The 26416-nt window shown below is 41.8% G+C and overlaps 1 protein-coding gene across 1 annotated transcript in view; it reads left to right on the forward strand.

Annotated features, from left to right (window-relative positions):
- TAFA1 (TAFA chemokine like family member 1) overlaps positions 1-26416 on the forward strand; it is a 231610-nt gene that overhangs the window by 181545 nt on the left and 23649 nt on the right. Inside the window, exon 3 of the mRNA XM_037387346.1 lies at positions 3542-3682. Within this exon, the coding sequence (XP_037243243.1) occupies positions 3542-3682 (141 nt within the window). The remainder of the gene's footprint in view (positions 1-3541; positions 3683-26416) is intronic.

The following is a 26416-nucleotide window of genomic DNA, read 5'->3' on the forward strand; positions in this document are numbered from 1 at the left end:
TAAAAAGGATATAAGTCACGTTAGGACATTTCTATTCACCTCTGAAGCTTCTTGAAAAAAAGAGCAGAACTATTCTTGATTTGCAAGCTCCTATTCTATTTCTAATCTTTTTCTGATTTTCTTGGGTCAGAAGTGAATTAAAAAAGCATAAACTATTTTTCTTGACAGCTGGATAAAGCAGCTACTTCATAAAATGTAACTGTCAACAAAACATTCAGAAGACACATACTTAGAGGATTTTAGGGCCCTTTCCTCACCTTTTAAGATCAATGGCAAATCCTTTATTGACTTGAGTGAGTTGGATGAGGCTGTTATTGTGGAAAAAAAGCCAGCTCAATAGACCATAAACTTAAAAAAAAAAAAAAAATATTTCTGGGTTTTGTGACAAGGATTCAAACTTTTGTAGCACTTGCAGCCTAGCAGCTCAATAATTCACATTTTTTTCAGGACTCCCAGCACTGTAACATCTCTCCAGGTCTTCCCATAATCTAGAAGAACCTCTGAGAAAGAATCACTGGCTCAGGAACAGAAGTCCTCAGATATTCATATTACAGCATTTCTTGGCACTACCCTCCCACCCACACCCACACCCCCCAAAAAAAGTTGGAAATATAAAATAAAAATCACAGAGTAAAAAGGTACTTCACATATGCATCTGAAAACGTTTGGGGTTTTTTTCCCAGTGGAAACTGAAGACGGATTCATGATCCTTACCCCACTCTAACTTGTTTCTTCATTCGTACAGCTGAAATAGAGATTTAAGTTGAACCTCCCCACCCAGCATACTTGTGGTATATATATTTCTGTGAATAACCTAATCCAGAGTGTGCTTTTTCAGTGAGATTTTTTCCTAGTCTCACTGTGTCCATTTGTATTTGTCTGCATTTACCTCTATCTATTCTCATTTTGTATATGGCTTTTAAAAATTCTAACCTGTATTCATGGCTGGTATAATATATACCACCAAAACACACTGCATGCAATGTTATTCGGTAGTCATTCATAGGCTAAAAATGCTTTAATGAAAAAATCTGATCTCACATAACGAATTTTCCAGGAAAACAGGGTGTGTAACACGCAGAACTTTCTCCATGTGAGATGGATTCTTTCTTCTGTGTCAACACTGGGAAGGGTCCTTTTATTCTCATTTTTATTATTATGATTATTTAGATTACAGTTATAGTCCATGCAGATAAAAGTTCCAATTAATATACTTAACTGTCTAGTGGTAAGAAAAAGTGGCGTTTTGTTGCTTTTATAGTTTCATTATGTTTTGCCACTCCTAAACAACTATACACTTTTAGTTAAATTTTTTATTGCTGCAGCAACTTGAGCTTTCACATAAAAATTGAAGGTGTTATAAAGCTTATCCACTGCAACCCATTATTTTGAATAGATAACCAAATAAGCAAGACTAGCTCGTGTGGTTATTAGTACTCATACAGCAAATTAATAGAGAAAATTAAGCATTTAACTTATTCACAGCTATTTACTACATGGTACATATAGTCTGGTTAGAAACACTTATTGCTGCTTACATTATCTCTGTTGTTGAGGTTGCAATCAATAAAATCACAAATCTTTCTTCTCTTAGGGCATGACTGTAAGATGAATTAAACCAATGGGAAACTTTTCATTGCTTTCAATACAATTTGGATGGGAGAACAGGGAGTTTATTCGAAGAATTACTCCGTAGAAAAATACAAGCATTTGGGACTGAGTTGATTGTCACAATTCCTCTTGCTCCTAAGAGACACTTAAAAGCCCGTTTGTCAAATGATGGCTTTCTGAATTGTTGGGATCTCTCTTCTGTGGCATCTATTGGCTTTCAAAAAGCTTGTGTCAGCAGGCCAACTTCACCTAATAACTAATACATGAAGCACCATTTCTCTCCAGATGAGTTAAATATTTACTGCAGAGGCAGTCCTGTCTCCTGCTTGCAAACTCATCAGTGCTTAACCCCATGACCACACAACCTAAGCTCATTTACCTTAATGGATGTTTGCAGGCTTTCATCCACTGACTCACCCTGGTAGGTCAGTGGTGTGAAAATGTAATATTATAAAACATTTCCACACTTTGTGGAGTCCCTGTTCATTGGTAGTTGTTGTACCACTTAATACTGTGGGAGCATCTTATGGAAAATCACCATATGACCTTAAAAACATATAGTCAAGGGACATCCTCCCTGCCCACCTACCCCAGTGCTTCACTACAGAAATGTCACATTTGTGGAATCACCAGGTAACAGGATTTGCTCCTGAGCAGGGAGGTGCCACCAGACTCCCAGACCTCTTCCAAAATCCCTTGTTCACAGGCAGACATGGATCAGCACCTCCACACTGTGTATTCTCCTACCTGGCTGCAGGGTTACTATAGCATTTAAAAGCTCTCAAAATTGTTTCAAAAAGAGTGAAAGCCAAAGACAAGAATAATGCTTTTTCTGCTATACTACAAGCAATATACGCTTAGCATTTCATAGTGGCCGATGTATTTCTAGAAAACCTTCTTACACATCCTGCTCTTCAGTAGGCTGTGCGTGATGTTTTGTCTTAAGTTTAATCAAACCCTGACAAATTTATGCCACAATTTCATAAAATAACCAGATATCTGTGGGGAACAGACTGGCACTATTAAATACTTGGGGATTATGAGCTAAATACAATCTGAACTGAGGATCGAGAAATTACTTGGGTAGTGCATTAGCCCACTGTGGTGTCTCATCTCCTTGCACGGCACTGCTAAGGCGCATGGCAATAATACACCTGACACTTTGTTTCCGTGTATAGCATATGCCACAAACGCCAAGTATTCATAAACACTAAGCCACCGTCTGTCTATCACTCCTTTGTCTTCTCCACCTAATCAAACTATTGCAAATTTCATAATGAACAATTAGGGAGGTGGTGCCTGGTTATCTTGCACACAATGGGAATGTTTCCTGCCTTGAACCTGCCAATGCTGTGAGTGGGCTAGCAAAGGGAAGGGCTGTTGGACCACCCTGTAACGCAGAGAGGCTGACTGTCATTCCCTAAGAGCTGAGTACTGGCGTGGAATCAAATGTTTAGAGGCAAATCTGGAAATTTCTGGATGGATTCCCTTAGTCCCATCCTTGTATGAGAGAACATCTGGGGGAAGAGGCTTCTAATATAACAAGAGCAAAATTAGCCAGCAGTTGTTGCACATTTACTGCAGTTTGTTACCTACATTTCTTCAGGCCCAGATTTTGACACAGTTGTTTTTAGGCCAAAAATTCTGCTGATGTCAGAGAAGCTTCTAATTTAAGAGGCAAGCTATAGTTACTGTAGATGGACATTTATCTACATTTTCTATTCTAACTGAAGTATAGCAGCACCTGGTTTATTCAGGAGCATGCACAAAGGGAGAAACAACATTGTAATCCCACCTGTACAGAATTGTGCAGAGACACAGACAGGAGCATGCCTGGGTGCTTTGATTAGCCACTGCTGCTCTTCCTAATCAGAGTGTCAATATTCTCTTTTTCTTTTTTTCTTTTTTTTCTTTTTTCTTTTTTTGCCAGAAGGAGGAACGTGTGAAGTTATAGCAGCACACAGATGCTGTAATAAGAATCGAATTGAGGAAAGATCACAAACAGTAAAATGCTCCTGTCTACCTGGGAAAGTGGCTGGGACTACAAGAAACAGACCTTCCTGTGTTGATGGCAAGTAGATCCTCCTGTATATATGTCTCTGTTTGTGTACCATCCAGTAAATAGTTCTAAGTCTATAGATTATGCATAGGAACTGTGTTGTGTTCTCTGTTTAACAAAACAGAAAAGCCTCGAAGCATAGGCACGCAGTTACACTGCCTTGTCTGCTACTCTACTGCGTGGTTCTGTGTGCCTGGGTCACGTTAAGATTTATTCAAAAACTGAGAGTATAGCATTCAGTACGGGCACTTAGAGAAGCATACCAGATTCTGTGGCAGGATCAAGCCCATAATCAATCACTGGACAAAATTACCTGTTGCATCACTTCACAGTCCCCACCCCCCTCCAGTGCCACATTAGTTTTGATTCAGAAATATTTCAAAGGACAACAGCCATTCATTTTGATTTAATTAGCCATTTGAAAAGTCAGTGTTAAAACAGATAAATAAATGAATCCTGTGGTCTCATCCTGTAATAAACATTAACGAAAGCCAGGAAAAAACCTTTATCTTTTGAAATCACTGGTGCCGTATCTTGTCATGGGGATTTTTTTGCTGAAGGAAAAACACCATGTTATTTGTGTCTGGGTTTCATATCAGGTCTGGCTCCACAGGGTGTGTACTTCTCCAGGGCTCCCCCGCCACCACTGCAAGGTGAAACCGTGCAGCAAACAGGAAGATAGCTGCGGCTAGCAAGTGCTTAGCAAAATGTAAATAGCATAAGAAGACGGAGAGTATGTGGTACTAATCCCATCAGTTACCCTTCCCAAACAAGCCACTCTGTGTTGCAGAATCCCTCTGTGCAGCAGCTTTGTGAACATAGCAACTTGTCAAAATTCCTTGCTATTCTTTATAACAATTGTCTGGCACCACTGTTTATACCACCCCACAGCCCAAAGGTGGTTCCAAGAGACAGGGATCCTTTTGGCTAGAGTCAAGGTAGGCTCTGCCTTGGGCTTTCCTCGTCCTTCCCCGGGCTGTACTTCCAGGGGTGGCAGTGTAACTGCAGGGTTTGGAAGAATCCGGTGTTTTGTCTTTGGGTCTGTCGTTTGGCATTCAGCTTCCCCCCAGGTGAGTGAGAAGGGAGACCTGTGCAAGCAAACATGGGGAAAAAATGTTTTCTTCTGGGTACCTTTGCTTGATCACATGCTGCAAAGGTAGTAGCAGGGGAGCAGGAGCTGGGCCAGTTGTAGCCCAGAGTTAGACAGGAGTGTCGGTGGGTGTTGTGGACTGGAGGATCATGTAGGCAAAGCTCTGAGGCTTACACGTTCAACATCAAAAAGATGAGAGATCAGGGATACCTTGGAGGGATGAGAACCTCATGTTTTCTCAGCAAGTGTTTGTGGTTTGTACATATCTGGTTTCTATATTAAAGATAGAAAATGTTTTATTTCAAAAATGCTTTCAAATTTTAAAATTATGAGGCAGTATTTCATAGCTTGTTATACTGGGAGTGCAATCCACCTTCTGAACTCATGACTAAAAACATGCTACAAATGCACCTGTGAATGATTACACTTTAATCCACATTCTGTTATTCTGCTGTTGCTTAATTACCCTGATGAAAAGAAGCTTTTCTTTTTCTGTTAGACACACTCATAAAACCATAAGTGAGACCTACAGTGGTCTTAACCAAAGTTAGCTGTACAAGCCTTGAAAAATTTCATGTTCTTCAGCAGGTCATGAAAAACAGAGGCCCTGGATAGAGCAGAAAGACACCATTAATTCAAATCTCATAATTCTGTTCAGAGAAGAGGAGCTCAAAGAATGCTGTGTTAAGAAAAAAAGTTGGGTGCAGGTGTGGACTGGAGCCTAATTGCTCTGTCAGGATTACAATAAAAAGAAATGTTATTGTCTGGAATTTTGAAAGGAGTAAGGATAAAACAATGGCTAATATAAAAGCGCAAAGCCAGTCCCATTGAAGTCACTGGTAAGACTCACAGTGACTTCAAAGCCAAAAAATGTGAACTACAAAGGAATATCTTCCCCTTTCAAGTCTAGTTGTTGTAGTCAGCCTTTTGTAGATGGCTGGTGAATGGTTCAAAAGCCCGATATGCTGGTTGTAAAAATTAATAGAAGGGACATTTTCTTTGGCCTTTGTTTTATCCTGGACTTTGTATTGTGACTTTTGACATACTGACCTGTTTTGAGTCAAAACTTTGACCTATTTAGTAGTTCTGTTCTTGCTAAGGCAAACTCCCAAAACTTCCCATGAGAGTCCCATTGACGTCAGTACTTTAACTCATACAAAGATTTGGGATTTGCTGTTTCTTTTTTTATGTGAGGACATTTCAAAAGGTCATCTGCAACTTTTTTTCTTCTTTACCTACCATGTTGAAAAGATTGAGACCATTAAATCTCACACAGGGTTTCACACTATATGCAATTCCAAGCCATGGTCTGTTCCTAAGAAAGCTTGCTCAGGTTCATTAATTAAATATGCACGGGTGTTCAGGTCAGCAGTATGCTCTCACCCAAACAAACTGATCACCTTTGAGAGGTGACAAGGATCCTATGTCAGCAATTTGACTCCCATCTGTGGTTGATTATTGCCTCAAGCCATCTCCACCCGATGGCTATGTAGTAGTGTGTATAAAACAAGTTGAACCTCAGTTTTGCCCTGTTTATACTGTTGGCCAAACTATGACTTAATGGGATCAGAGTGAAGCTTTTGGTGTTTCTCAGTCCAGATTCATCAGAAAACACCTCATCCAAGCTGATGCTTTGACAGTTTGAGTTCATGTTGCATGCATTGCCTTCCACTCCTACCAGCCATTGCTCCGGACACAACTGGGCAGCGTGGGTGGGAATTGCGTGGAGAGCCAGCTTTGTTTCCTGTTTAAGAGAATAAATTCATATGTAGGAGTCAGCTTCAACTTTTAAATAATTATCAGGCGTGACAAATGGTCCTTTTGTCCTTTTATTGCGAGACCTCATCATGGGTAGCACACAGTCGTGGTACGTGGGGCTCGTGTGTCCCCCCTCCGCCTCAGTGAGCAGAAGTTCAGGCCGAGTGTGTGCGGTTTGTACCCCGAAGGGTGGGAGGTGGCTGTGCGTTCCCGAGCATCGCTTCCTGCCAGCTTCAGCAAACTTTGTCTTTGGGGCCTCATCTTAAAAAAAGAAGTGAGGCCAGGCTGTGGCAGCCTCAGAAGTTATAAATTATTCCTTGCGGCTCATTCGGTAGACACTGTCCTAAAACCTGCCTCAATCATCAATGAATTATGTAGTAGCAACAGTGCGAGCAAAACAAAAGCCAAATCTTGTCATGAAACAGAGATGCCAGTTTCTGTTTCTTTGCCTCTTCTGCTGCGCATTTACTTTCATGATTCCCTTCGCTACTTCAAGGTCTTTTTTTTTTTTTTGAAGGATGATTTTGAATGCTCCCTTCCCTCCCTATAATTTATCTTGCATGCCACTTGGCAGTAGCACATACCATGGGCATCAGTCTATTCAGCTCTCTTTCATGGCTGTTATTATTTTCTCCATTTGCACAAATACCTCTTCAGAGCAAGTCCCAAATGGATTATTTACTTCATTTGTATTAGAGCAGGTTGAAAGGGTCCCTTTTTCTCGGGAAAGCAGTGTCGAGCATGTCCAGAGAGCTGCCTGCCCTCTGCCTCCTGAGTACAGGGGACCTGTGCAGCTGGGAGTGTTACCAACCCACTCTGCAGCGATGCCGCGTTGCTGTTGGACACAGTGTGTGCGGTGGCTGTCTGCAGGTACCAGAGCAACTCCTGATCTGTCCTGCTGCCCGCACACTTCAGAGGTCCTGGGGCCAGCAAAGGCCTTGAATGTGCGGCTCAGACTAGCTGCAGACCCCTCTAGCTTCACATTTTGATGGACCTGCTCTCTCTCATTTTCCTGTTAGTTTTTGTGTGACATGCAGACATACAGGCTATTTCTGCAGGGGTTTCTGAGCCATGTGTCTGAATTTGCACCTTCCCTCCCTGCTACGCTTACAAACAGCTTGTCTTCCTTGTTTCAGAAGCCCATGAATTTTCCTCCTCCTGCAATAGGTTCTGTGGGTTTATGAGGGCACTCAGGTGGGATTTGTCCTCTTGCTTGCTGTCTCATGGCTAGTACGATTTCTCCTGTGGGTTGAAGTTTTATTCCTTTGTCTTTATTAACCAACTTCTGCTTTTGGTGCTGTGGTTATATAAGAGAAATGTTCCCAGTAATGCACTCTGCTTCTTCATAGCAATGCCTCTTGCATCTTCCTGGCAAGGTCAGTGGGCACGTGACGATTGTCCTTTCAGGTGTCAACCCCACATCCTTTAGAAAAATCTGTTCACCTCTGAGAATAAAGATCAGTCAGTGGCTCCAAAATTTCAGTGTTATTTTCATAACTTAATTTTCTGTTATTCTACATAAAACTAAAAGAATCCAGAAAAACAGAAAAAGGAAAATGCTCATGTATTTCTCTTTTTTTTAGTAGATATTTGTCTTTTTTAGAATTTTTCACCATTCTCAGTACATCTTTTACATTAAGTGGGACCAAGATTTCTCCTATTGCATATGCGTAATATGGAGGTGTTCTTAATCTTCTTCATTACTTCATCAAAGCTTTCTTTTCCTACCCCATCTTCCTTCTCAGTGTGGAATGCACTTAGCATAGAGAAACAGTGATGAAAAAAATTGTTTTTTAAATACCTTTAACATTTCTATTTGAACCTTTTCTAGATGTACGCAGCACATTCTCAAAATATTTAAGTAATATTGAGGGATTCACATTCATGCTGCCTCCTGAAAAGCCATTTTGCCTTTTCTTTCTTACATCCCAAGATATTTTCTTCAAGTAAATGGCTGCAGACTGCTCCAGGTTCGGTGGTTCTACCAGATCTTGGCATTGTATGGGGTTTCATAACTTCAAAATAACTTTATTGTGACAGTGTCAAATGTAAAGGTTATACCAACACTGTCATATGTGGGTCAGGAACGTAAGTCCACCTCCCATTCTTCACTGGCCTAATCTTTATGAAAGATTGATGTCACCTTTCTGAATAAGCTAAGATTTTCTACAGCATGAATAAAGTTGGGTGTGTGAGCGAGAGAGCAACAATGAGCTCTCTCATGAGCTCTGAGAGGCAGCAGTGAATGGGTTAATACACTTGTGTTCGGGTTGGGGTTTTTTGTTGTTCTTCATGACTTGTCTACACATGACTTGCAGTTTTGCAGTTTTCTTTGGTTGCTTCCATTAGCAAAGCAGTGTTATGGCTACTTCATTTATTTTTTCTGTGTTTTACTTTGTTGTTTTGGGATTTTTTTAAGCAACTCATTTTAGTACTCAGTACAAACAACATGAATATTTGATTGGCCTTGAGAGTTTCCATCTAGCTGAAAGCACGTGAAAATTCTCCTATTTGGAAGTTTCCCATTCCCTGTAATGGTACACACTTTTACTTTCCATTGCGCTTCGCAGTGGCTGCTCATGTTCCTTCCAGGATATCAGTAAACAGGACTGGTCACAAATAGCCAGTGTGAAGGAGGTGGGAACAGAGGCCAAGTGAACCCGTGGGGTTACTGAGTACATATGAACAGAAAAGCTCTGATAATATTCTCTCAGTTCTAGCACTTCATATGATTGCTATAAAAATGTAATAGGAATACAAGATATTTGTAATTTTAATACTGTCACTTTTATGCTGTGAATAATGTGCTTTGTACCATATCATTTACAGTGGTATTGAACCATTCTGTACAGTCAGCAGGTGGTTATGTCCGTGTGTTCTTTGAGGCCGTTGAATAATACATAATTTGTTCATCTATACTGAAGTTTACTGTGTTAGAGCCAATGATGCTCTCAGACACATCTTTTTAATGCTTGAATTTTTCTGTTCCCTTTTCTTCTTTTTTAAACTCTTTAAGAGGCAACCTCAATATTTCTTGCACAATTATCTGTGAAATTTTTTGGAGCACAGGGTATGGAATAACAGAAAAGCACCTCCGCTGGCTTTTGAAATCAGCCACAAAGGGACTTCCACGCAGGTTATGCATGTTGCCAGTGCTTTTAGGAAACAAGGCGCTTTAAACACTGGTCAAAACCAATGAGGAAAAAGGAAGGTGCTACGAAAATGCTGCGCAGTATCTCTTCCTCTAAGGTATTCTTGTAAGAAAGGTCTCTGCAGATATCGGAGATGATCCAATTCCATGTTGTCTGCTACACGGGATTTGAAGCATTAGCTCTCAGGCAGCAGGACTAGACTCCATGGTCTGCTGGTGTCCTATTTTATACCAGTCATGCATCAGGGGAAAGGGAAATCACTCACTGATACAGAACAATAAAATAAAATTACTCCAATATTTCCCTCTCTCCCAGACTGGCTTTGGATCACATAAAGTTTCAAATCATTCCGTAATATACAAAATATTAATGTGCATGTACATACTTCAGATTTCTGTTAGTTTGAGGATTATCCATCACTAGCCACCCTGTGGCCCTGTGAATTTACATCAGACTTCATCAGGAAAGCATTAACAAACTAAACACAAGTCTTAATGACCATTGGGAGCATTGTCACTTTTAGTGCCTCTCTGGGCCAGCACCCCACAACCCTGCAGTCCTGCCACTGGACGGTGGGTACCAAACATCCTTGTTATTCCATGTTCAGTAGTGGGAGCAGAGAGAGGACAGCTTTCATCAGCACACGTTCTCTTTGCTGACATTGCCCTCCTTTCTCTCACCATGGACCTGCAAATGAAAAGGCCATACCTGGTATGTCACCAGCTATGCCATGGACACGAGCTAATTTATTTTATTTTTTAAATTATGGATAAGATGCCTACTATAGAGTGAGCATTCATGATTCAAGAGCGCTGTGTTCCTGTAGTGCAGAGGTGTAGCACATCACTTGGTGGGATCCTGAGCTGGTGCTCAGCCCATGCATCCTCCCCCAGCACCCGTGCATCCTCCCCCAGCACCCGTGCATCCTCCCACAGCACCCGTGCATCCTCCCACAGCACCCGTGCATCCTCTCACACTCGTGCTACCCAAAGCGCACCGGCTAAGAGATGGGCAGGGGAACTACAGGCACTTTCTGGCTCTCCCTGGAGTAAGCGCAGGATCTGAGCCCTGTAGAGTCACATGGAAGACTCCTATTGACTTTGGGTCAGGTCCTTAGTAAATACTTTGTTAGATATAATCCTGTATCTATCAGCACTTACATCAAGTGAAAACATTTCACAGTCACAAAGCCAATAGTTTTCTATTTATCTAATGTGTACTTTAGGTGGTATCACCAGAAAGCTTTTTTTTTTCCCCCACTCTGTGAAAATACTTTCAATCAATTCTTATTTCTGGAAGAAAGAGGGGGGAAATGCTTTTTGAAATCCAAGGAGTCAGCTTCTCATCTTCTAGCTGTGCTTCGGCCTAGATAAGAAGAGGCTCAGGGTCCCATATTATTAATGCACTGTCTATATGAATAACGAGCAGGCTTGGTGAATTATTCCACACTCCTGGGAAAATCTATAGCCCTGTCCTTCTGCAGCACCACTGGAACTGAGCAGGAGACTCGTATTTTTTTGATTTGGTGAATTCAGATGACTTCATTTGTAAGGAAGAAAAAAAATAATGTGTCTGTTCCCCACTGACACCCATTTAGTAAGCTCAAAAAAAATTTGCAGCGTATCACATGCACTATTAAAAAAGTTGCTGGGGGGGAGAAGCCTAACTGTGTACTGGAATATTTTAAGACTTTGCTTTTGTCCAGACATGTCTCCTTGAAACGCCCTTGCAGCCACCCTGAAATTGCAGCCAGGTCCTGAGAGGTGCTGACTTCAGGGGGAGCGAAAGCGAAACTGGCAGTGAAGGCGCAGAGTAATTAGTTCATTTACCAAGGCACAGCAGCTCTCATTACCAGTTTGCCTTCTCATCTGCAGGGCAGAGGCTGAACAGAACAGAGCGGAGGTATGTGCCTGACCCCGCTGATGGTAGGTGAGCTTTTATGTCAGAGCACAGCATCACCTCCTGAACCCGGACCATCAGCGAGCAACCTGGGGAGAGCAGGGCGGCCATGCTTCTCCCTGAACAATTATATGTAGAAATATATATGTGTGTGTATACATAAATATATCTGTGTATCTGTGCACGTGTTGTAGAGTCATCCTACCGTGGCTGGTGTATCAAAGCACCCATTGTGGTTTAGGCACGTTTGTATGTTCCCAGCAATAAAGGTGCACAGGGGGCGGATATTCAAGGGTCAGATGTGCAGCCAGCCTGAGCCGAAGCCCGCAGCAGAGTTAGGCCCTTCCCGGTCTCCCAGCGAGGGCTGCATTGTTCGTGCCGCATGCAAACCTCCGCCAGGCATTAGGGAGCAGTAGACAGATGATCATGTCTTCCTGGTGTGAAGATGGTGCAGCTAATGAGATCGTCTGACTGTGGGTTTATGTGAGTACATCTTCATCTGGGCTATAATTTATCTCCCTACCTATGTCTTATATTTCTTTCTTTTCCAATTGACATTGCGGTTTCCTGCGTAGCAAAGCAACCTCCCTTTTTAATATCAAGCCCATAGAACAGCTGACTAATCCACCCCTGATGAAGTGCAGAGAGCTCACTTAAATCCCAATTTCCGCAAGAAAAACATTTTCTGCTTAAGAGGGGGGGAAAGCCATAAGTCATGGCACTATCTACATCTGTGTGAGGGGTGGTCATTTTTCCAGGCTCCAGCTGACAGGTTTCAGTGCTGACACTGAGGGAGCGGAGCCCTCGTGGCCAACCAAGGTGCACAAGCAGCAGCCTTATGGTGAAATTAGAGAACGGCACGGCCACGTAGCAGTGTGAAGACACACAGGAACATATAATTACTTCACCTCCATACAGAGGAAAGTAACCTTTATCTAAAATACTTGCAATAAGCCTGCTAGAGGCTAAATGGAAAAACAGTAGGAGCTTTCTTCTCTTATAGGTAGCATTAAGTGTTAATCACAGCACTGGAAAGAGCCTGGTAAGGGGTTTTGGAGGCAGGGAGCGCAGGCAGGGAGGGCAGCCGGTCACGTTGGTGTGCCAGGCACTGCAGGGAAAAAGAAACACAAACTGGCTGGGAAAAGATAGCTTAGAGAAAATTCCCTTGCAGGAGTGAAGCCACAGGCAGGACCATGCAGGTGAGCCCTGTGAGTTCAGGTAGCATAACGCTTGGGCATGCTGCCTGGCAAGCATGGAGAACAACGAAGAGAAAGAGTTTTTGCAGCTTTTACATGCACAGATCTACCTCAGTTAGCCCAGAAGAGGGACAGCAGCCCCCTGCAACCTATCTGCAGATCTACAGTTGGTAGATGTACCACCAAAAAAGCTTCAGTGATGCTAAGAGAGGCTCCTCTTGCAACAAGCCAGCATCCAGCAATGCTGAGAGAGAGCTTTCCATATGTCATGAGCTAGATGGAAAAAACCTGTCCAGGAAGAGGTCACAAAGCTGGGGTGAGCAGCGCTGTGTCAGAGCCAAAAATCTTTGCTTGGCAGGTAACACAGAGGTTGCTCAAAAGAGTAAGAGCTGGATATATTGGAGGGACATGTGTGTGAAGCACCTGATATATTCGTATCCATCACAGCCACCGCAAGGTGTGGAGTCTGGTCTGCATCTGCCCAGCGTGGCTGCAGCAAGGCATTGCTACCTTTCACTGCATCTGTGTGCAGGGATATTGCCAGCTGATACAGAATGTGTTGTGTCTCAGGAGTAAAAGGTTTAAACCTTCACACCATGCCTTTAAACAAACACTGGGTTTATCTGTGCCTTGGGCGACAAAGCACATGTGTGCAGTCCAAGTACAACATTCAGAATGCTCTCGGAAAGAGGTTTGACCCCCAGAGACAGATTTTCAGCTGGTGTAAACTGGCTCTCGAAATCCAGGGAGACCTGCTGGTTTGTGCCAAATGAGGACATGGTTTGTTGAGTTTAGGAAAATGAACAGAATGGTCACTGGCTATTAATCCTTGCTCACAGCCTTCAGGGAATATATGGGACCAGTGTTCAGCTAATCGGTGGCCAAGAGGAGCTTAGAGAGATGCTAAGGTGGGGTTAGCATCTGTGCTGTATCCCTTGCAGTAATTCAGATGATAATCTATCTCTGCCAGGAAAGACCATATTTTTAAATAGCTAATTCTGTATAAACCCATGTCATATATCTTCTCTGCAATGGATACGGTGCATTCAGTGCAGCAGGGCTGTGAAATGCTGCTTGTCTACAGGTGTCTCTAATACAGTACAGAAAATACATGATCAGAGTATTGCAGAGTATTAAGTCTTTTTCTGCTTTTGTTTCAAAGCTACCTTCTATCTATAAATATGGAGCTAGTTCACAGGGCTTGAATGTGGTTTGTAGGATTAGGATTTGAACACAAAAGAAGTGAATGATTAAGTAAAAATGGAAAATGCTGCTACATAGTGTGGTCTCTTTAAATTAAAAGATGAGAACCTGAAGTTCTTACACACTGGAATTTTAAAGAGACAATGACCAAATCTTTGTAAGAAGAATACACACTGTTAATCCTTCCGCTGTTGCAGTGAGTTCAAACACAAGTCACTAATTTAGACCTGGGATTGTCCATTGTGTTGAACTATATGAGTTAATCTGGCAACTGCAACTAGAGGTGGGCAAGTCAATAAGTGCTTAATTGATTTCCAAGAATTGATTATCCATAAAATTGTTCACAGGCACATGTCCAGTTTCTCTCAGAATACAACCAGGTAGCTGTGGGACACAAACCCCTCAGCTCGTAATCTGGTTTGGGTGATTTTCATGCATTAACATTGTAGAATTGCCTTACATTTAGGAATCGAGCAAGTACATTGCAAGCAAGGGATTTATTTCCGATCTTGGACTTTGCTGAGGGAGTGTGCTATTCAGCACATAAATGGCCTGCAGATTCTGGAACAGGTCTGCATACATAGGTGTCAGAAAACAGTTTACTAATACAATATCTCAAAGAAAGCATTATTTCTCTTTGGGAGTTGTTTCCATAGACCATTCAGTCTACTACAATAACTGCTCAAGGTTAAGCAAGCACAAGTGCTGATGTAGTATGGCAAAATTCAATAATATTTAAAAAGTGCTGCCTCTCCCTTTTGAAACTATCATGCAAAAGACAGCAGTGCGGAAGGGAGCTGTGCTTTACAATTTAAGCATTCTGCCCTGTGTCGTTAGTACATAAAACCTATTCTGCAGGCAGATGGATTGCTTTTAATATGTGGTTTTGTGTAATCATTTCCTTTTGATTACAATTCCTAGGCAGCAAGCATACAGCAGAGTTTTCAAGATGCATGTGCATGGTCAGTACATATTATTTTTTTTTATCTTCCTAATGTTCCCAGAACTCACAAACAGCAAGGTGAAACATCAGCACAAACCATCACTCAGGAATAAAATTGAGAAGCAAATGACACTGTCCTAACTGAGGGCAATGGCAAATCTCCCATTAACTCAAATGAGAGTAGAAAACATATCTCTGTATTGGTTTATTATTACAAAATGCTCTCTTTTTTTTCAGACCCCTCCATGATATACCATCAAATGCACTTGTATGTAATATAGTTATGCAAATATCAAATGAACTCTAATTCCTTTGAAAAATTCCTTTCCCCCTCTTGAAAATGGCTAACTGGATGAACACATTTTAAAACTAAAGCACCTGTAGTCCCTGGTAAATTAAAAAAAACAAAGTCCATTAGTGTAATGAACACTTGTATTACATTAGTGAGATCATTATCCAGGGACACAGATACCCACTGCACTGAGCAGGATGAGGGAAAAGAGGATGACCACTGCTTTGAACCACAGAGCACAGGAGCGAAGCAGTAAAGGAGAAAATCCGTATAGTTTCTGACAAGTTGTGTTTCCTCTGGGATTCAGCTTAGCAAGCAGCAAAGGCCTGGCCTCATTATTTCACTGGTGCTATTCATTTCTCTTGTTTGTCTGTGTATTGTGATGAATTTGGTTCATCCAAATGTCAGGCAGGGAATTGGGCGAGGGATTCGTGGCAGAGCTGGAGAAACATTATATGTCTCTCTAGCACAGGGACAGGTCCTTTCCTGGGATGGATGTGCAGGTCTGGCCACTCAGCCTCAAAAGAGGAAGTTAATTAACTCGTGGGCCCAAGTGTGGAGAAAGGCTTTGGCTGCTCAGGAGAACAGGCAGCCTCTGTTGAGAGAGAAGAATTGTAGGGCAGCAAAGGAAAGCACGAAGGAGTATGAATCTGCTGTCAGATTAGTGCGTGGGCACCAGGGATGGAGAAAGGCTAAGAAAACAGTGGAGGTTTTAATAAACCCCCCATTATTAGATGTAGGTTGGAAATTAGAACAGTCCAAACTCTTGGAGGAGATTGGCAAGGGCTCACCAGTAGGGATGTCAGCTAGCTCTGAAGACTCCCAGTGACTTCTGCTATACCCACAAAAGGCAAAGAAATCAGTATCATTTGATAAAATACCACCAACAGCATACTGAGGAGCAATGGATGGACCACAGACTCGTATAGGTGAGGAAGAGGAGCTGTAGAGCAGACTCATGAGAATTCATTGGTGTGTTAGAGAGACAGCAAACTGTATATATGCTTGTACTGGGGGACACGGGGGGGTGTGGGGGCAGTGCCTCTGGTGTCACAGGTTTCCCAAAGGAAAAGCTGGGCACAGCAGCAGCCGCAGCCGGGGAGAGGAGCCAGCCCATGTGGGAGCGACAGCCCAGCAGAGGGAGTATTGCAGAATCCATTTCTACTACTCCTCTGGAACATAGCTTGTAAGTTTTGTGTGGTCATTGCAAAAAAACAGCATTTGCAAACAGAAATTAAGTAAATTATAGCCTTGATACCTGTCTTACATTCTTCAAATGACCCCTGGTGCCCACAAGTGAGGATTCTAGCAAAACCTATCAGTTTGAGTTTGCAGATTTCCCAGCTGAGTTTGCTCATTAACACACTTCAGGCTGGAAACCATGATCAGAAATGATCTGTGATTACAATGGACGTGGTCTAAATGTATTGTATGTAGTCGGGTTTGGTAAATAAAATGAATGGGGGAGATTTTGAAATGCATAAAATTCAAATGTAATTGCTTACCACCCAGATCCGTTTAACTGTTTACTGGCACTGAAAGGTGATACAATTTCCCAATGAAAGGAATAAATTGACAAATCAGGTTAGAGGCTTATGTTCTGAATGTAGCAACCCTTAGGCAAAGACCTTTAGTGAAAACTCCTGGAAGTGTGCAATGTATTGAATTAGTATATTCCTGAAATAATCAGGAACACACATTTGTAACAAGGCTTGGGGTTAGACCCTTTCAATGTGAACCACTTTCATTTTAAACTCATTATTTATGGTAAGCATAGCCACACTTTTCATGCATTTTGCATATTCAATTTTCAAGCCAAGATATCGGAGCTGCATTAGCTTCAGTGCTCCCAGCAGGTAATCAGCCTCCTGCAATATCAAACCTTATGTCACCAACAGTAATAGGCTGAAATAGTCAGAGCCTCGTAAGGACTGTGCCTGCCCAGTTCCTATTAAAATTAATGGGCACTGGGCATCCATTCCCTCTAGGCAGCTTTGAAAATATCAGCCAAAATGTAGTTGTAAGTATTAACCTTTAGGAAGTTAGTGTTGGCAGCCTCCCACCGCTCTGTGCTCGTTTCCAAAATGAGGAGCTCTGAGGAGGCAGGAGCCCTGCCGGAGAGCCTCCAGCCCGGGGAGGTGAGACCACATCCTTAGGGGCTGCTGGTCCACAGCTGCTGGTGGGGAGCAGCTGTGGGCGATTTGCACCTTCAGGCTGTTCTGGCTGAGCAGATCCCAGGGAGTCAGGAGGCAAATGGTGAGGTTGCTCTGCCACTTCTGCCAGAAGCTGCCTGAACTGAGCATATCGGAGTTTGTTCCTGGTCTTCAGAGGCGAGGGAGCCGGTTCTATAAAGGTCAGTACAGGTGGTGTGTAAAGGTGACCCTGACTCGGATGTAATACGGAAATCTGGAGCAGAAATGCCAAAAATACTGCTAAACATATTTGGTATAGAAAAAAACCTGTCTGTGAATGCTTTTGTATGTTAAAGCCTGTAAGGAACTTCTGCCCTACTGATTTGACCTTCTTTAATTAGGATTTTTTCCCTTTCCTGTCTATTTTTGTAAAGAAAAATAGTCTGGCATTTGAAAAGGAAAAGGGTATTAGAATCATTTATTATTGGATTACTATTAAACCAATAGAAATAACAATAGAAATTCATGTTTTTAAGCAACCTCCAGGTTTGAGGTCTAATCCATACGGATGATGACCTATGAGGATGTAGCGTTACAGGAATAAATTGGCTGTGGTTTAGACTGAAGGATTTCAACTCAGCTAATAAATTCTCAGTAGTGCACGCCTGAAAAGTTACCACAGTAGCTGGAGAACAAACTGCCCCCTTTTTAAATTTTTTCACCAAATAGTTCTAAAATAACCAAAATGTAATCAACATACTCAGCTAGCAGATTGTTCATAGACACAAAATACATTCCTAAATCAAATAAATCGCTAACTGTGAAGCATTTGGTAGGCTCTGTTTTACATAGTATGAGATAAGTAACAAATATAACGCACTGGTCTCTATTGCTGACTGCTATTAAAAATGCAAAGCTCTTTCAATTTCAACTGTGCATCATTAGTAGAAATCCTGTAAGGACCACCTGGATCTTAATGACCTGTTACACTGTGTCTTCCCCACCATTGTGGCAGCTCTTTTTGCTGGATACCTGTACCATTTTAGGAAATACTAATTGCCTATTGCTGTGTTTTGCTGCATTTTTAGTCTGGTGTTCTTGCTTTTTTTACTCCCCCTTCCTAAAAAAGACCGTCTAATAGTCATGGACCTGGAGGAAATGTTTAGCCAGGAATATTAGCAGTGCTGATGGATCTCAGAAGCAAAAGGGCCAGCCAGAGCCCTTCCTGGCTCTGCTGAGTCCACAGGTTTTGAGCAGAATTATGGGCAAGGCTTACTGCAGTATCCCTGTGCTCAGGGTATGGGTTGTGTGCTTGTTCTGCTAGCATTTCCTGAAACATTAGGTCTTGCTGAATGTAGCTTTCCACAGAATACAAATCAGCTATGTTAGTGTGGTGTCCTGCTTGTACAACATATTTTGGTTTTGTCTGCCCTTGTATTTGCTTAGTTCATGGCATACTATGATATGTCAAAGAATGTAGATGATGCTGCTTTCTACCACAATTTTAGCTAAAAATAACAGGTGCCTGGAATTATTATAGTATTATTTTTGCGTGGTTTTTTTTCCTTAAGAAAACACCACCATAGATGTTGAGAGGTTCTTGCCAGGAGTTTTGCAGAGACCAAGGGATCTATACTTGCACTCCCAAGTCTAGCAAGGAACCACAGTCTGCTACTTTATGCTGCAAAACAAGGTAGGCATCCAGCAAGGGCGGGAGTACAGGCTTTGTGTAGTGGGGGAAAAAAAAGAAAAAAAAAAAAAAAAAGAATTAGGCTGTGGGCAACACAGGAGTGAGGAAAGGTTACACTGCAGAGTGGGAGCTGACTTGCTGTGTTAGGTAATACTGGATACAGTAAATAACCTCAAACATTTGGAATTTTTTTCTTTCTTAGAAACCTGAAAGAGTGTGCAGTAACTAAATGGATTAGACATACACTGTTCAGATCACTGTTACTGTACCTGTGAAGGATGAGACAAAAACATACAGCGTAGGGGGCAAACCCACAGGGTCCTGTTCTACTTGCAGTCTGGGGAAACCCTAACATAAAAGCAGATATTCCTACAGCCTGCTTTCCATTCCCATCCAAAAATACTCTTCCTTCCAATTTCTCTTTGATGTCAAAATAAATGAAAATGTTTCGTAGTGATTAATGGTGTGCTGGCTACAGAGTGAATGCTGGTAGGGATACAGCCGATCAGTGAAGAGGATGTTTTCAGAAAACCTCATCATATTTTGTTTTGACTTTATGATGACATGTTGAATTTTGGCAAAAAAGTGATGAAATGCAGCCAGTTACATAGGCATGCATGTGTGCACATAGATACGCAGGGAGAGTCATTTGATGATTCTGCTCCTGGAAGTAGATACCTCTCTGGGGAAATGCTCTGTTGATTGGTACATGCTGAAAAGATGATCACTATTTGCACCTGGATTGTCCTTTTCAAGGGTTATGTCTGCAGGAGCATCCCTGTGGTCCCCAAGACCACCCAGTGTTGCATGGCACTGTGGGAAGCAGCAGCCACTGTGAGGCAGGTGGTGGGAGATGGAAGCTTACCTGCTCCTCACCCTGCCTCTGTGCACCTCCTCATGTGCCACCTTCGGGGATAAGAGGTGACAAATGCCACCCACCGCATCCCTTTCTTTCTGCAGGAAATTGGCTTAGTTATTTTTAAAGTGCTTACAAGGCTTTGGAAGGAAGTCCAAAAAAAACCTGCACCCTAATGCAAATCAACTCAGAACTTCCCATTTTGGTAGGGCTTGTTATACATGAAGTCTATATTGTATTTATTCACCCAGAGACCTTAACTATTATGTAAAAGAAAGAACGACTACAGCACAATATTGTTTCTTTCACTACCATTGATATTCAGTTTCCCACTTCAGTTTTGCCCTCTAGATTAAGGGTGAATGTTTTGTACTGCTGTGTATGTGAGATGTTTAAAACTTGCTTGAGTTTTCGATTTCCAGAGGGTTCTGTGAGGCTGAGGTTGTAGCTTATTTAATATTTTGACAAAGTCCAAGCTCTGTGTTGTAAAAGTCAATTTGGTTTTCAAGCTGTTGTTTTCACCACTACAGTGAATAATCCAATTTTTAATTATTTCATATGTTATTTTATTATTTTTATGTATTATTAGCTTAAAATTTAGTTGTTTGTCATTATTATAATTTTAGTGGAAGTGACACTGGAGGAACCAAACCTTGCTGCAATAGATTGTTATCCAGTGTAACATATTGATCAGGTCAGGCAGTAAATTAACAGGAGCAGAACACCGTTAAATTTTGAACTTAATTGCCTTCTACTCTTAATTTCTATTGGATATAATCAATAAGTGCCAGAGGAAAGCTGAAAGAGTTATTTAGAAAGCCACTATTTCCTGCAGCATAATGGAAAACTACTGTTTCATCCTCTAGTTGATGCAAATAATTTGCCGTTCAAGTGTAGCTGCTTAAGCATTTTATCAAAGACTCACTTTTAGCTCTTTCTTGATTAATCTTGATGCCTTCCAGAAAGAAAAGCGGTTTAATGACGCAATCTGTTTTGGTTTAGTTGCCCCTCTGGTCTTTGCACTTACACTGGTGTTGCAGCAACACTGTTTCCCTGCAGGATCTCTCCAGCCTGTATTCCTGTCTCCAGCCATGCACACACAGTGTCTTCAGGGGGATATTCCCCAGCCGGTACCTTTTTAATATCATTTCCTTTCCCACGGAAATGCAATGTTACAGCTAATGGAAATGAAGACCACAGCCTTGGTCTTGACTTTCCTTGGTTCTTTGGCTAGTTTGTTGGGGCAAGTTGTTCATCTCTCTTGTTTTTCCTGCCTGCAAAACACTAACATAACCCATTGCCTTTACCAAGGTCTAGTGTCAAGCTGATGTGCTGTACTCTTTTCTAGGACTCCCTGTGCTGATGATACACCTTGTTCTGTTCTCTAGCCTTCTATTCAGTTTGTTGCTCCTTGTGTCTCACATTTCCCTCTATAGTAATATTTTAGATACTCTTTTTTTTACTTGCTGTTGAATTTCAGTATTGCTTATCCTGCTGTAATCTAAAACCAGTTTCTTATAAATCAATATCTCAGTGCTATTATTATTTTTACACTTCTTTGAACACTCTTTCCATTACCTAGTCTTTTGCTAATAAAATGCTGCAGATGAAACTCCGTATTTCAGGTGGCCCCCTGCCAAAGCTGTATGCCCAGCATCACTGCCCAGTGGAATCACAGGGACATTAAAATGCCATTGAAAAGAGGATAGAGATCTGATGCAAATTAGGGGATTATTGCAAACTTTGGTGGGCCTTGGAAGCTGTATTACTGAAGCAGCACACAGAATAAAACAGGCCAAAGTAATCGTACCTCGTATTTTACAATAGTGTCAGTTCTGTGCCAGTGGTGCTGTTCCATATTTATAACTTTATATTGGCATAAGGCAATTCACATTCAAGCTAATGGGAGTTTTCAGGAGTGTTGATGCAGGTTCTTGATGAGAAATGAGTATAGCCCCTTTTGCACATCTTTACAGCAAAAATAGCTGTTGAAGTAGAGAGGAGTCTAATTGAGATGTTATGAAGTGGTGCATAACGATGCACGAAATGGGCAGACCTTCATAGAAGTCTCATTTTCTAAGAGACCTGACCTGTACTCCCTCTAAAAACCAAATATCTACAGGGCGTGCCAAGTTACCCACCTCTGAATAGAGTCAACAGATTCAGTAAACCTTGCACTGAAATCTTGACCTACATCTGTCCACAGTTCTCTCAATTATGAAATGTGGATAACTGGAAGTTTACTGTGAGCACATTTGATTTCATTCAAGTCCAGTATATTTGAAAAAAAAACATTGCTTGCTGTCTGTGCAAATTCAAAAACTGCCAAATCATCAACAGAGCTGAGCATGAATTCACCTCTTTGACAATTATTCCTTGTCACATTATTTTGGTTAACAGGGAATTCATCACAGGGGAGAAGAAAAAATAAAGCCTCTTGACAGTTACAAGGAATTCACTGTGCTTACAATAATATATCTTTCAAGGGAAGGCTGGAGGGCAGGGTTTGACAGGGCTGAAGCTGTACCATGTGCAGGGATGTCCTGTGACCGTTACTGGCCTGGACTTAACCTTTACAGAGGGAAGACCTGCTAGTCCATGTTACAGGCTGGTATGAATTGTGCTAGGTTTGCAGTCTCAGCTCCCAGCAGAGGCTGAAATGCTCCTGTTCTGGTTATTCCACTGGTGCCTACCACATCACGGGTCCTGTGATTGTGAGGAGACAGGAGCATTGGTGTTGTGCCCACAGTATCTTTAGGGAACTGAATCACAAAGCCCAGGTGTCTACAGAAGCCTGGACATGGGAATTGGACATGGGGCTAATTGAGTATCTCTGGCCAGGGTCGTGTCAGCAATTGTAATAGCATTCCGTGTTTCCCATGGAGAGGAGCTGCTCCTTGTGTTTCACAATTCTGCCAAGAAAAGGATAAAAGGAGATTTTTCTCTGTGTCACTGAGGAGAATCCCCTTTTCATCCAAATGAATTATGCTGTCTTCAAGGCGCCAGATTAATCTGTCTATGATATCCCTTGTGTACTGTTTCTAGACTAACACATATCTTTGTTTCTTCTTTTGTGATCAGCTGGTACAAATGAAAGCTAACTCACAGGGTAGGCTGCTGCTGCTGCTACCCGCTGCCATGAAAATATCTACAGGAGCAGTTCAGCCCCGCTGAAGTGGAGAGGTACACAGAGGCTGCTCGTTGCGCAGGCGAGGATTTGCTGTGCGGTGGGGTAAAGTTTCACTCTTGAGCTGCCTCACAAGAAGCCTCCGGAGGAGATGCTTTAAGTATCTGAGACAGCTCCCTGGAAGGGCAGCAAGGAGAGGCAGCCGAGATGGTATTTCGATGCTGTGCTGGATCCTCTCATAAGCCTCCCCTGGCATCTTCTGAGACTCTTGACACCTACACCATGCAGCAGCCTAGGTCCAGTCCACACCCGAGACTGACATTTGCAGCCATTCCCTGCTGTTTTGGAATGAGATGTAAATATTAAGACAACATGTATGTTGAGGTTAATGACAAGTACGGTTTGGCTCAGTTGAAGCTCCTACTCTGGCTTGCTGTCATCATAAAAACCTTGTGAAGTATAGATCATTGCATTATAGGTATCCACAGCAGGATAGGCAGACAAGGTAGGAAGTCTCAGAGACATACATGAATTAGGATTAAATGGAGCAAACTAATTCTCAATCAGATCTAGTCACCACTAAAATGAAGAAGATAGAAAGAGACAGAATCAAAATTAGTGAGATAACAGATTGCATTTCTGGTTAGGAAGAAAATCCTGCATTATGAAATGCTGTGGATTTAATATTCAATTCTACCCTTATTTGTCATGCACATTGTAAAGCATACTTGCAGCCATCAGCTTTTAGTTGAATCAGGGCAGTGAGTTTTTGTTTTTCTTAGAGTACTTCATGTTTTATAGCTTAGAGCCTTGGCAGAAGTCCATCTACGGTACTGTATGATTCACATCGCTGTTCGGTGAGGGACTGCAATTGTTGCTGTTCTGTCTGTACTCTGCTGTGTTTGTGGGAGGATCAGGATTGGAGCTGTGAGGTTTTACTCATGATCCCTAAATCCAGAAGTGTATTTGCAACATTTTTATTCCTAGAAAGTTATTCACTGCTTACAACTCGCTTTCCTGAGAAACAGTCAGACAAGACATATTGGAACACAGGCTTATTTTTTATATGATAGTATGTAAGAAGTTATACCAGACAGTAACTCTAGTTATGACCCAAAAAAAGCCCATGGCACAACAAAAAAACCCACCCAAAACCCAGAAGAAAGAAACGCACCAAAACATCCAGCTCTTTGGAGGCTTTGCAGGACAGGCCTGGTTGTTTCAGGCAATTATAATATATCCTTCGCATAACTCTTCAAACTGAATGTGTTGACTCTATGCATAAACTGCTTTCAACTCTGTCTTGTCATTCAGCCTAGGGAGTTTCAGTGGCACCTTGGTGGAGTTTCTCAAAACATTGGTACTGAGAGATGTAGGATGACCTGCTTCAGTTTCTGGGGGAAGCTTTAGCATCAGTTTCATGGCCAGCAGAGCTTAGAAATTATGGCTGCAAGAAAACCGTGTAACATGCTGCAAGTCATCATGCATCACTGGAAAGATGAATGTGAAACCCCACCACTTACATGCACACATCTTCCAACAGTTTCAGCAAAAGCAGGAGATTTTGAGATCTTTTTCCTGAATGATAGGCAAGTGCATTTTATAAAGATATGCTCAACATCCCTGTAAATAACAATTTTTCTTTTTGCCTTTGCAAGACATCATCAGAAGGTGAATACTTCTTCACTTCCACATTCCCATCCTTCATCTACCCACGCAGCCATAACAGCATGCATGTAAAAATGCATAAAAACTTCAGCCTTGCAATTTAAATGTCAAGTCTTCAATCTTATTTATACATTTAGACCCTCTTTTGCGTACAGTATGGCTGACTTCTTACAAATCTAGTTTTCTTCAAAATGACAGGAGATGCATCTGTGGCCCTTGCCGATGGTCCCATTTGTTACTCTACCCTTGCAGAACAAAAAAGTAATGCAGCATGCTATGCTGAGAGATTGGTCACAGACAAGCCCTTAGGGATATTAAATAGTTATATTAGTCTTTGTGGAGCTCATTTGACTCCCAGTTGCTTCACTAGAATTTAGCAAGGTCTTGCTGAAATGCTGCTGGGATTAGCCTCACTGACACAGCCAGGCATCTCTGCACGAGGAGATGATGTTGCAAAGGTGTGTCCCTGTTGCCTGTCTTTTTCAGTGCCCTGAAAAAAAGAAAAGACAGCACAGAAATATGTGTGTGTGTGTGTGTGTGTGTGTGTGTGTGTATATATAATCCATTTCACAGCTATCTGGTTGTCTAGATTTATTTTTTTTTTTTTTTTTGTCCCATTCTGTATAGATTCCTCAGGTATATATCAAGAGAAGCTGTTTGCAGTCATGCTGAGTGATGATTTGTGGGGGTGTTGCAGACTGCTGGAAAAAGACTCGGAGCACATATACACTAGGCTGCACTAATGAAGTTGCAGACATAGCCTGCTCCTGTCTCTCTTTAGCACAAACTAGTATTTAGGATCTCACTTTCAAAGACTGAGGGCTTCCACCCAGTCATCTAAATTCCACACTTTGGCACCTAAGTTACTTGTGTGTTTCTAAATTAAAAATTACAATTTAAACAAAAAGCACTAACAACTACGCAATTCATTTTCTCAGACTCATTTCATTTGAAAGTAAGAGCAAATACAATTACTTAAAAAAATAAGTTTATATAACTCTAGCTTTTGAAGAACTTCCTTCCAAACGGTAATAGTACATGTACATGTGTACATAGAAAGCTCTCTCTTGAGTCATATTTCTTTAGTATTAGAAAAAGCTTACTTTTATAGTTATGTAAAATGTTACGGCCGTTCCTAAAGAATTCATGTGTGTCTTTTTGTCCCACTGCCCACAGAATGTGGAAGGAAACTTGCCACTAACTTCTCTCTCCAGCAAAGAGAACACAAATATATCCCAGTATTTCCACTGAATAATAATGGATGTTTTTACCATTTCTGCCCACATTCTTCAGAGGAGCTTGTACAACCAATGGTGATCAGGAGACAAAAATATACCTTCCTTTCCACCTTAGCGTCAAGGTGGGGCTTGGGAATGGCTTTGACATCCTGGCAGTGGAGGTGTGAAGAAGACACAGGAAACTGCTGTGGCGTGAGGATTCCCTGACCTCGCTGCAGCATGAGCCTCCCTGTTACTGCAAACACCTTTGGAGGTCAAAAGCTGTCCTAGCTTGACTTTTCTACCTGCTTTTTTAATGATCAAATGCTGACACTGCTTGAATAATTCATTTACATTAAAATACAAAATCTCGAAGTCTATCAGCCACTAAAGATGCTACTTTGCAGAAGACATTCTGCATACCCTGACCAGGACTGGTGGTCCCTGCCAGGCAGAGCTGGAAGGTCTCCCCAGGAGCTCCCAGTGCAGACCTGAAGTCTTGAATGCTCTCTGGCCACGAACT

The sequence above is a fragment of the Falco rusticolus genome, chromosome 4 (genome assembly GCF_015220075.1).
Source record: "Falco rusticolus isolate bFalRus1 chromosome 4, bFalRus1.pri, whole genome shotgun sequence".
Taxonomy (NCBI): Eukaryota; Metazoa; Chordata; class Aves; order Falconiformes; family Falconidae; genus Falco; species Falco rusticolus.